Source organism: Cibotium barometz, chromosome 23, assembly GCF_041138505.1.
Source record: "Cibotium barometz isolate CiBa-2024 chromosome 23, ASM4113850v1, whole genome shotgun sequence".
Lineage (NCBI taxonomy): Eukaryota > Viridiplantae > Streptophyta > Polypodiopsida > Cyatheales > Cibotiaceae > Cibotium > Cibotium barometz.
The window spans coordinates 27,283,447-27,296,871 of NC_141068.1; the positions used below are offsets into that span (position 1 = coordinate 27,283,447).

At 38.6% G+C, this 13,425-nt stretch overlaps 1 protein-coding gene across 1 annotated transcript; it reads left to right on the forward strand.

Annotated features, from left to right (window-relative positions):
• The first annotated feature begins 1,280 nt into the window (after positions 1-1,280).
• Positions 1,281-4,875, forward strand: LOC147625809 (uncharacterized). Its single transcript, XM_086817728.1, has 4 exons — positions 1,281-1,318; positions 1,405-1,417; positions 4,484-4,657; positions 4,750-4,875. The coding sequence occupies exons 1-4, from the start codon at positions 1,281-1,283 to the stop codon at positions 4,873-4,875; spliced, it is 351 nt and encodes a 116-aa protein (XP_086673854.1).
• The last annotated feature ends 8,550 nt before the right edge of the window (positions 4,876-13,425 follow it).

Sequence of the window (13,425 nt, forward strand, 5' to 3'; positions counted from 1 at the left end):
TCAACTGCACCTACCACATGATTTACTACACGGTGATACTAGTTGCACCAAAATCCAATGGAGGGAATCCAACAAGGGGAGGGGAGGATCACCATATATATATCTAACATAACATGTCCATGCACAAAGAGACTTTATTTCACTACCGGAAAGAAAACCAAAGGAGTAAACAATCATGTAAGAAATTATATACAGATTGAGATATGGGGTTACATACATGCATGTATGCACATGCTATATGCTATTCGGATTTTTATAGAGTGATTCCCCCCACCTCCCCCCAAGCATTTCTATATATATATATATATATACTCCAAACCATCTGATCATCACCAATTATTTGCCTTATTGTTTACTCCATCCTAGCTTGTATTAGAATACAACTCTCCTCTTAGCAATCTCAATTCAAGAATCAAAGCTCTCCTCAAAGCAACACATAGGAGTGCAGCTCATAGCCATCTATTATATGACTTACATATTGTATACAAGCAAGAATAAATGGATTTTATGCATAAATTAGATGCATAAGAGAAATTCTTTTATTCTAAAAGTGTAATTCCTGCTAAATTGGATTTATGCATGGAAAGATGCATAAAGAATTTAATTTAATCCAAAAAGTGTTATTCTCATCAATTTTGATTTTATGCATAGAAAGATGCATAAAGAAATCTATTTTTATTTCAAAAGAGTTATTTTCATCAATTTTGATTTTATGCACAGAATGATGCATAAAGAAATCTATTTTTAGTTCAAAAGAGTTATTTTCATCAATTTTGATTTTATGCATAGGAGGATGCATACAAGATTGATTTTTAATTCAAAAGTGTCATTCTCATTTAAAATGAATTTATGCAGAGGAAGATGCATAAAAGATTGATTTTTATTGCGAAAGTGTTATTCTCATTAAAATGGAATTTATGCATAGTAAAATGCATAAAAGGTTTATTTTTAATTCGAAAGTGTTATTTTCCTTAAAATTAAATTTATGCATAAATAGATGCATAAAAGGATTTTTATAAAAGTGTTATTCCTACTAAAGTTGTCTTTATGCCTGATTAGATGCGTAAAGAATCTAAAGTGTTATTCCTACTAAAAGGATTTTTATAAAAGTGTTATTCCTACTAAAGTTATCACTACTAGAGCTTTAGGGCATACCGACGTTAAAATACCGACGCAAATGTCAAACGTCGGTATGCTCGTCTCGTAATCTTGGAGGAGACAAGTCAGGCGGGCTAATTTGAAATTTTTGTACACCGACGCGTATACCAACGGGTATACCGATGCTTTTACCGTTGCTTATACTGACGCATATACCAAAGTATGTACCGGTGCTTTTACCGACGGACATACCGACGCTCGTAAGTTTTTTACAGTCGAGAGCGTATTGTTCTCTGTTTTTCGCAGCGTTGCAGAGAAGGTATGCATTTCCTCTTTTCTCCTCTTCTCCTCTCTTCTCCTCTTTCCTCTTTTCTCCTTTCCTCTTTTCTCCTCTTCTCCTTCTCCACTTTAACTTATATGCTCTTGCTTTTACTAATATGCTCTTGCTTTTGCTTTTTAATTTAGGATATAGGACGTTTAGGGTTTTGTGTTTTTTTTACTCTCTATGCATATTGAGAGCTCTCTATGTATGCATAGATCTCCTAATGCATGCATAGAGATTTTAGGGTTTTGTATTACTTTGTATTAGTTCTTATTCTTATGTTTAATTTACTAATTACTTTGTTTAATATTTTGTTTTGCAGCTCTTTCACCAATCTTTCACCAATCCTCTCCTTCAGCTTCGCAAAAAAGAGGTAGACCCTCTTTTGATTTTCCTTGTTTATGCTTTTTTCTATGTATTATTGCATCCCTGTTTTATGGTTTAGGATTAGTTTAGGGTTCTTGCAAGCTTATACATAGGATTAATTCAAGATCTATGCATAAAACCTATCATAAGCTTGCAATCTCTATGCATAGCCTTCTTGCAAGCTTTATGCATAAGCTCTATTCATAGAGCTTGCGAGCTTGTGAAATCTCTATGCATAAGCTCTATGCATAGGCTTTATGCATAGAGTTTGCAAGCTTATAAAATCTCTATGCATAGGTTTCTTGAAAGCTTGCATGGACATTGTACATAGAGCTTGCATAGCCTTCTTGTTGAAAGCTCTATGCATAGCCTTCTTATAAAAGCTTAATGCATATGCTCTATGTATAGGCTTTATACATAGAGGTTGTAAGATTATGAAAGCTCTATACATAGGGCTTGTAAGCTTATGCAAGATCTATACATAGAGTTTATGCATAGAGCTATATGAATCTAGCTGATTGCATGAATTAAGATCTATGCATCAAGCTTAATACATAATGTTTTATGTATAAATCTTATGGATGAGCTTTATGCATAAGGCTTCACATGCGTTATGTTTTTATGCATAAAGCTTTTTTTGATGTAGAGTGCCTTGCATGGATGGAGAGCATAAGCTTTTTGAATATTTATACTCTCTTATACATATAACATATATTTCTTATGCTCTGTTTTTCTATGCATAAGGTATTCTCTTTATTCATAGAGTTTATATATGTTATCAAGGTAAGATCTCTAATCCATGTAAGACAAGATCATGTTTATTACACCATTGGGTGATGGGATTAAGGGTTAGCATAGTGCATAAGGCTTATAGCATAGAGCTTATGCATAAGACTTATGCATATGGCTTATGCATAGAGCTTATGCATAAGTCTTGCAGCCTTATTATGCAAGCTTATACTTAAGGCTTGCAAGCCTTACTATGCATACGATTGCATAAACCTTATTCATAAAGCTTGCATAAGACTTACGTATAGAGCATTACACATAAGCTTATGTATAGATCATTATGCATAGGCTTTATGCATAGGCTCTATGCATTCAAAAGATCCACGCTGACTATTTGTGGTTCAAGTCGCCCCCCGCCGCAGTAAGCAAATTTTTGAAGAATTTGAGCTACAACAGGGTGATGTGGATGCACAGGGTGGCGGAGAGCAGCAAGAACAAGCCGATATCAACAATGAAGAGGAGCAAGCAAATGAAGAGGAGCAACTAGAGCAAGATCCAAATGAAGAGGTGCAAACCAATGAAGCTGAAAAACATGTTGAGGAAGAAGACATAGATGATAAGGACATCCTTCATCAAGGGACTTTTAATGATGAGGATGCTGAAATGTACATAGACATAGATCTCTTTGGGGCTACTAATCTTAATGAGGATGATAGAATAGATAATGATTTTTAAAATGATGTATCTTAATGATTATGTAAATAGTTATGACATATTTGTAATGATTTTATGACATTGAAGGTCCTTTCATTGTTTACCATTGTTAATGTTTACCGTCATAATCACTACTGTAGGTGCAAGTTGATATAGTTTTACCATTGTTGTTTATCATTGTTAATGTTTGTCATATGGTTCTTTCATTGTTTACCGTGTAATTTTCATTTCGCAAAAGTTTGTCATATGGTTTTTTGTCCAACAGGCCATGGGTGATGACTCACCGCTGCTCGACTATAGTTCTGATTTCTCATTTAATCCTACACCGCAGGGCATGAGTCCCCAGCAGTTATATGGTTTTCTTTCGTCCATGACTCCAAAGCAGAGAGCCATGGCTCAGAGTTATTGGAACATCATATTGGGGAATATGGGAATTTCCTACAAGTTTGGGACACGTGGTCAAAAGTTTGGATTAACCATAACTTGAACACCACTAATCCAAAATGAGCGCTTTGTAGCTCTTTAGATTTCATTTTTCAAGCGCTTTCCAACGATAGGTCATATGATAGGGTTTTGAGAAACTTACAAACATGTTATCCATGTCCCCTTTTTTAAGTATTCAAAAATGGGAATTGGGAAATTCCCAAATTCACTAATATGGTGTTTTGGGGTTCTAAGCAGGGACATCTGCCTCACCATTTGGCTTCCTGACACCAGTTCCCACACCCGTAGGTATGACAGCAGCTCCCACACCTCATACCACACAGCCTTCCACTCCTCTTACAGCTGGATCTACCACCTCTTCACATAGACATCGCTCACGTAGTAGGTCTTCAGGGGGAGGTTGTTGTGGTGGTAGTGCCACAGATGCTGTGACACCACCACCACGTGAGCGTCGTCCTTCACTCTCATCTGTTGATAGCACACCCATAGGTTCACCTTCCACTCCCTGGGGTGCACATGACCATGACAACAGCAAGATATACACAATTAGGGATGGGGCACCAATAATGAATAGTGCAGGGAAGGCAATGAAGACACGCATTCGACAATTGTGCACTATACAGTTTCATGACTCTGTCATGACTAAATGGGATCAGCAAGATAAGGAGAAGAAAAATTATATAAATACAAAGATAAAGGAAGAGTTTCAGCCATCTGACCCTGAATGTCGTCTCTAATGAGTGGATACAGTATACAGCTCGCATTTTGATGGGGCATCATAGGTCAGAGGCGAGGGATGCATTTAGATAGAGGAAAGAGAAACCTGTTTGGCTAGATGATAGGGAGTGGGAAGCCATTGCTCAGGAGCTCACAGAGACACCAGAGAGGTTTCAACAACAAAGAGAGGCGGCAAGGGCAAGACTCCAAACAGTAGGGGCTTCTCATCTTGGGAGTGGTGGTTACGAAACCATGCGCCATGAATTCGTAAGTATTTGTAGCAATTTTATTTATGTAAATGTAGGTATGTGGGCTAAATGTTGATTTCTAAAAGTTATAATTGTTAATCGTTTGTGTAGGAGTTGGCCATGAATCGCCCACCAAGTAGGCGAGAGGAGAAGTACGCTCACAAACATGGCCTTGTGGCCTTATTTGAGATGCTTGAAGAAGAAGGAGAGACCGTCAATTGGGAGGCATTATCATGATGTAAGATGACCTTCAAACTAATAATATATGATCAAAAGATTCTTGAGTATTAATGTTTAATTTAATTTCTTGTTTATCGATCTGAAAAATAAAAAAACGAGCACGGTTGTTTTTGTGCTCTATTTTAGACAGAATGGTGCTGTCTGTTTGCTGTTGTTGATCCTGTTCATTGCAGGCAGCCAGGCAACACTATTCTATCCAAAAAAAAATTTTGCTACAGCGTCGGTATATTCCCCGGTATATGTGCTGGTATACATGCCGGTATTTTCGACGGTATAGTCGCCAGTATTATCGGCGGTATAGACGCTGGTATAGGCACAGGTATAGGCCTCGATATAAGTGCAGGTATAGTGGCCGGTATAAACGCCGGTATAGTCATCGGTATAGGCGCCGGTAAAACGTCGGTATGGACACCGGTATAGGCGCTGGTATTATTCCCCGACGCTTATACCGACGTCGTCGTTCCGGCGCATATACCGGCATTTATACTGATGACGGGGCTTTTTTAGACCCCGTTCAATGACGTCGGTATAAGCACCGATATTAGGCTACCATGTAGTAGTGTATCTTTATGCCTAATTAGATGCGTAAAGAATCTTTATATCAAAAAATTAGAATTCTCTTACATTCTATAAATAGATGTGATGAGATGTGATAGGAATCAGATAGATGCAAATGGATGGATGGATGGAAGTGATATGAATCAGATAAATGTAGATGGATGAATGGATGATGTGTGAATGATGTAGATCAATATAGATGGATGTATGGATGATGTGGTTTGATGTGTGAATGATGTGGATTGATGTAAATGCATGAATGGGTGATGTGGTTTGATGTGTGAATGATGTAGATTAATGTGGATGGATGTATAGATGATGTGGTTTGATGTGTGAATGATGTAGATCAATATAGATAGATGTATGGATGATGTGGTTTGATGTGTGAATGATGTGGATTAATGTAGATGGATGAATGGATGATGTGGTTTGATGTGTGAATGATGTAGATTAATGTGGATGGATGTATAGATGATGTGGTTTGATGTGTGAATGATGTAGATCAATATAGATGGATGTATGGATGATGTGGTTTGATGTGTGAATCATGTAGATTAATGTGGATGGATGTATAGACGATGTGGTTTGATGTGAGAATGATGTGGACTGAGTGTGGACTGATGTAAATAGATGAATGGATGATGTGGTTTGATGTGTGAATGATGTAGATTGATGTGAAAATGGATGTATGGATGTATGAATGTAGATGTGGATGTGGATGTATGAATGTGGATGTGGATATGGATGTATGAATGTGGATGTGGAAATGGATGTATGGATGTGGATGTGGATGTGAAAATGGATGTATGGATGTGGATGTGGATGTGGATGTATGAATGTGAATGTGGATGTATGGATGTGTATACATGTATGAAGCAGATGTGGAAGTGGATGTATGGTTGTGGATGTACGAATGTGGATGTGTATGTGGAATAATGAATGCGAATGTGTATGTGAAATGATGTGATGTCGATATGAGTGAATGGATGAGATGTGATGACATGTGAATTGGGATGTGAATAAATGATATGTGATGTGAATGAATCTGATGTGATGAGATGGAAAATGATGTGATTGGATGAGAATGAGTACACATATGAATGGAATGTGGAATAAGTAATGTGGACTAATGAGGGATAATGTGGGAAGACGAGAGTTCATTATAGAAACTGTATTTGTGACCTGTTTGTAAATGACTGTTTTATGTCAAGAATGCTGGGAAAGCATTTTGACCATCTTGTGATTAAGGTCGTGGAGACCTAACTGATAAAGTTGCAACAGCTGACAGAGAGTCAACGGAGGACATCTCGCGTAGCATGGTCGACCGAGGTCTTGACCAACCTCGGTTCGATTTAAATGGTGAGCTTCTGGTACGGTGGATGAGAGACCAAGGAAGCGGCCTATGAGTGAAGCGCTAGGAGACCTGCGAAGGATCCTAGAGGGTGCTGACCATACGGTGCTCGGGCTCTAGGTCGCCAAAGATACCCACACGTGCATCGTGGAAGATATTGGAACAAGGAGTAAGAGTTGTTTTCTGAAACCGAGTATGGATCTGGTTGATTGACCTTGCTGGTCCTCAACTGATGAGTCAATAGCTCTCTTATATGGATCTGTTGGTTGATCTTGATGATCTTCAATGAGGATTCCATCTTGATTTTTATAAGTGAATATTTGCCAGGTACTATGAGCTAGGAACTATCGAAAAGGCCCCTGAGTGAACAGGTGGTGAGCGTTCTAGTTGCCAATGATGCCATAGATACTCCAATGAAGGAATGATTGGAAATTAAATTCAATCGGATACATGGAAGTTTATGATCAATAACACTATGATTTCATTAAATGATTGATTTAAATACAGTTGAATCTGGGAAAAAGGTAATTTCATATTGGGTGTGTAAGTGGTGTGACTGGAGTTAAATTTGCTTGAAAATCCGGCTAGGGGGCCTGGGAACTCTTTTCCCTGGTACTACCCGGGACAAAACCTAACCAAATTCTAAATTGGATCCCATCACTACAGTGGTTGGGAGGCGGTTGGCTAACCCATGGGACTGGATGGGGTTAGGCTGGACTGATGGATCCGTAAAATGAGACTCAATTTCTATTGTAGTACGCTAGATGAAGTAAATCCGAGATAGTAATTGCTCTATGGAAAAAGGAATCAATGGCTGTGCGTCTCGATGGAGAAAAAAGCGTTGATCTCTATGATCCAAGTGCAAGTTTCTTCCTTGATCTGACCAAGTGACTTTAGGATCGATCGGATCAGTTTGGTCAGTAATGACCTTGACTACGTTAGAGTAAAATTTATCCTGGAGGAATCGCCTGTGCTTTCCGGGCAAGGGAAGTTTTTCCAAGTTCGGTTTTGGAAGAACCGAGGAATTAGTCACCTGTCCGGATATCCGTGGGGCGAGGCCTCGAGTGTGGGACCCTACCCCGTGCAAGATATGCTACTTCCGCTGCCAGCACCCCGAATCCGTTGCGTGGTGTGGACAAGGATCTCACAGCTAGTATCAGAGCTATTTGGCTAATGAGGATCAATCGAGAAGCCAAATATGTCAAAAATTTATCAAGAAGCACTAAAAGGTTATAATTGTGTGAAAAAATTCATACAATTTGATATTCAAACTGAAATTCGTAAACTAGTAATTGTGTCTTCAGATGGACGTACCACAATTGTATGGAATCCCTGACTTGCTTGAGGCCTAGACATGATGGTATTTACCTTATAGTTCGAAGAACCATGACTACCTGTATATACCGAGGATATAACTGCAACTCTTTACTAGCAGTATATACGAGTAAATCTAAGACTTGAAATTATAAGCATTAATGCTATCTAGATGATGAATTCGAATGTGGTTGATATGATTTTTAAATTCTGGTTGAGAACTGATGAGTTGATTTGGATTCTGATTGAAAAATGATGATCCCTGAAATTTGGTTGAAATGTAATAAGATGAGTGAAACTGCAATGAGGATGAATGGGACGAGTCCCTGTGATGACGTTAATGACTTCAGCCAATCACTATGAGATTAGTGGATTATGCTGGCAGATTGCTACTGTTAACTTTTGTCCAGTGGATCAAGTTAAGGGATGATAAATTAAAAATCAAAAAAATTGAAATCCCCATGGAGGACTGTTCAGATGGAAAAAATTAGTCTGATGGACCATTATTGTGTTAAAGATCTGATTGAGATATTCTGAATGAATTGTTAATTGATAATGCATTCTATATGAGTATCTTTATCCCTTGATTCTGTGGGGAGCCGACCTATTTAGAGAACCCCGGAATCAGTTGAATAAAAAATTGGATTGAATTATAAATAAAGAGACTTAACAAGAATTTTCATATTGATAGGAACATGGAGCGAGGTCGGCGTGGTAGAAATGTTAACCCCCAACTCGATGAAGAAGAGCTCGACCTAGATGTTCGTAAAACTCTTCATAGTTCGCAGCTTGGACCTTTCAAGGGTGAAGGGAAAAACTTGGGCGAGACTATGGAGAAGTGGATCAAATCAATGGAAGAATACTTCGATGTCACCGAGTACAATGAGAAGAGCAAAATGGCTCTTGCAAGGCTGAAGATAGTGGAGACAGCTAGAGTGGCATGGAGAAATCACTGCGAGACAAACCGTCTCGACCGAAATACCCAAACCTGGACTGATCTCAAAATTTACCTAAGGACGAGGTTCTGTCCTCTCAGCTTTTTAGAAACAAAGATGAACGAATTCTTAGAGTTAACCCAGGGCAGTAGAACTATTGAAGCATATCACCAAGCATTCGCCCTCCTCCTCAGATACTCGCCTCCACTAGATAAAGAACAGCTGATGGCCAGGTTCATTCGAGGATTGAACGAACCTTTGAATATCCTGGTGAAGAATGCCAAGCCAATTTTCAAAGTCCCGGCAAAGCCAGCACCATCACCTTTCAAAAGGTTTTTATTCCCAGAAGATGATTCCAACCTTCCTCCGCCTAAGAGACATCAGGGTCAACCCAGGATATGGGAGTTCCAGAATGGCAAAAATTCCCTTTTTCCGAAACTCAATCCCCTGGATTTCAACTTCAGAAGTTCCACCCTTGAACAAGAGAGTGAAATGCTATAACTATCAAGGATTTGGACATCACAGTATGGATTGCCCAACTCCTTTTGGATCAAGGTTTTCAGGGTAGGGAAATCACGGATCAAGATTCCAGACTCTAGCCCCTTCCTTCCAGAGTAATCAGGGTTCTATCTGCCCCAAAATCAGGGAAATCCCAGAGATAGACCCTCTATCCAACCTGCAGTTTCAATCCAAAGTAATGCAAGACCTCCACCTCAGAATAGGGGAAGTCAAAGAGAGTTGTTCCCAAATCGGCCGTCCACTTCCAAGGCAGTAACGCCGGAAGTGGATGATGAAGAAGAAGATGATAAAAGAGATCATACTCCACCTGCGAGATGAGAACATCTCGCATTTTTTAAGTGGGGTAGAATGTAAGATTCCTCCCCAGCCTCTCAGGATGTCTACTATCTTCCCTTGTAGTCAAATCCCTCTTCAGAAATATAAAAGATCTTGTTTCTACCTGTTTGGGCCTAGAGAGAGAAAATATTTTAGAGAGAGATTATTCAAATTTTGGATATTTTTGGATGGAAAAATCTCTTTGTATTTAAATAAGTTCCCTCGAAACAGAAGTTAAAAAAAGGTTTTCAGATAAGGTGCATTCGAAATAAATTATAATCTATTCTGTAAGATCCCTGTTCCCATCGAGCAACAGATTCGGGATACTAGCAGCGGAAGTAGCACTTCTGGCGCGGGATAGGGGTCCCACATTCAGGGTCTCACCCACAGATATCTGGATAAGAGACTAATCCGTCGGTTATTCCAAAACCAAACCCGAAAAAACTTCCTTTATCGAAAAGCACGGCGATTCCACCAGGATAACTTTTTACTCTAACATAGTCAAAATCATTTCTGGTCGAGCTGATCCAATTACATCTATAAGATACTTGGTCAGATCAAGGAAGAAACTTGCACTTGGATTATTGGGATCAACGCTTTTTTCCCCATTCAAGAGGCACAGCCGTTGATTCCTATCCATAGAACAGTTACTGTCCGGGATTTATTTTATCTATCGTAAAAACAAAAGTCTGAGTCTCGATTTACGGATCCATCAGTCCAGCCTAACCCCATCCAGTCCCATGGGTTAGCCAACCGCCCAACCACTGTAGTGATGGAATCCAATTAAGAATTTGGTTAGGTTTTGTCCTGGGTACCAAGGAAAAGAGTTCCAAGGCCCCCTAGCCGGATGTTCATGCAAAAATAAAACTAGTCACACCACTCACACACCCAATATGAAATTGCCTTTTCACAGATTCAACCAATTTAAAAGAATCCTTTAATAAAACTATGGTATCACTGATCACAATCTTCCAATTTATCCGGTTGATTCTTAATTTTCCCATCATTCCTTCATCAGAGTATCTATGGCATCATTGGCAACTAGGACGCTCACCACCTGTCCACTCAGGGGCCGTTTCCTAGTTCCTAGCCCATAATACTCGGCAATATAATCACTTATCAAGATGGACTCTCGTTGAAGATTAGCAAGATCAACCAACAGATCCATATAAAGAGCCATGGACTCATCCATTGAAGACCAGCAAGGTCAATCAACCAGATCCATGCCCGATTTCAGAAAACAACTCTTACTCCTTGTTCCAATATCTTCCTCGACACACGCGTGGGTATCTTAGGCGACCCAGAGCCCAAGCACCGTATGGTCAGCACCCTCTAGGATCCTTCGGAGGTGACCTAGCGCTTCACTTATAGGCCGCTTCCTTGGCCCCTCATCCACCGTACCGGAAGCTCACCATTTTAATCGAACCGAGGCGGGTCAAGACCTCGATCGACCTTGCTACGCGAGACGTCCTCCATTGACTCTCCGTCAGCATTGCAACTTTATCATCACAACCTTAATCACAAGACGGTCAAAATGCTTCCCCAGCATTCTTGACATAAAACAGTCATTTATAAATAGCATTTACAAACAGTTTACAATTACAGTTTCTATATTAACTCTCATTTTTCCACATTATCCCCCATCAACCCACATTACTTATTTCACATTCCATTTATATGTGTACTCATCCAATCACATCATTTTCCATCTCCTCACTTCAAATTCCCTCACATCACATATCATATATTCACATCCATATATATATCCACATCTACATCCACATTCACATCCATACATCCACCTCTATATGCATACATTCATATCTACATGCATACATCCATAACTCCATGCATACATCCATAACTCCATGCATACATCCACATCCACATTCACCTTCGCATCCATACATCCACATCTACATCCATACATCTATTTTCACATTCACCTCCATACATCTACATCTACATGCATATATCCACCTCCACATTCACATCCACATCTATACATCTACATCTACATGCATACATCCACCTCCACATTTACATCCACATCTATACATCTACATCTACATGCATACTTCCACATCTCCATTCACATCCACATCTATACATCTACATCTACATGCATCCATCCACATCTCCATTTACATCCACGTCTATACATCTACTTCTACATGCATACTTCCACATCTCCAATCACATCCACATCTATACATCTACATCTACATGCATACATCCACATATCCATGCATACATCCAAATCCACATTCACACTCACATCCATACATCTACGTCTACATGCATACATCCACATCTCCATTCACATCCACATCTATACATCTACATCTACATGCATACATCCACATCTCCAATCACATCCACATCTATACATCTACATCTACATGCATACATCCACATCTCCAATCACATCCACATCTATACATCTACATCTACATGCATACATCCACATCTCCATGCATACATCCACATCCACATTCACACTCACATCCATACATCTACATCACATCTACATTCAAGCATCCACATCTCCATGCATAATAAAATTCTTTTAATTAATCTAGGATGATAGTTCCTAGAATATGGTGGGAAATCCTCTTTTTTATGCTTTGAATGAAATTATTTTATGTGTATATTTTTATAAAATTTTGCCATAGCTCCGCTACTATAACTAATAAATCTCAATTATTTTAAAAGATAGGTTATGTTTAAGGGAATGATTAGAATGATCCCTAATTGGATCATGAACCCTTAATGGATTAGATAATCATAAACTAAAAGCATAGATTAAAAAAAACTATTAATTTATTCTCAAGCATAGATTAATCTTGGATTAAGAAAAAGCTTTACGAAAAGCTTCATTTGGATTCAGAATGGGTCATGAGTATGACCATTTCTTAAGTGAGAGAGAAAAAAAGCCATTAGAATTAAACATAAATAAAAATTTATGTAATTCTTTACTATCATTAATTAATTAACTTCAATAGCATTTCAAAAACCATACCAATTAAGCTTCTCAAGCTTGAGAGGGGTTGAGAAGAGAGAATCATTGTGAAATTATAGAAAAGATCAAAATTCACTATACTTACCTTATAATTTGCTTGATTCTTTATTCACGGTAGAGGCCCCCAACCAATCAATTGGTTTAGTATGTTGATGGAGCCACCAATGGAGATTGAAGAAAGAGAGAAGTGTCAAAAACTAGTGAATTATTAAAGAATTCACAGTTCTTGGCTTAGGTGGAGTAGAGTAACAATGCATAAGACACTATATTTTTTTCAACAAGGGGAGGCTTCTTTTTATAGGAAAAATTGAGCTCTTAACCAAACAAACTGGTTCTAGAATTTTCGAAGTCAATTTGGTTGAATTTGGACTAGATTTGAACCTAGTTTGGTTACTTTTTGATTCGGTTTGGTTCCATTTTGATTTGGTTTGGTTCAAGAGAGATGAGAGATAAAAATATCACATTATTTTTGAGTTTAAAACTCATTCAAGCATGTGAAATATGCACCTCCTTTAAAGAACCCCCCTTCCTTA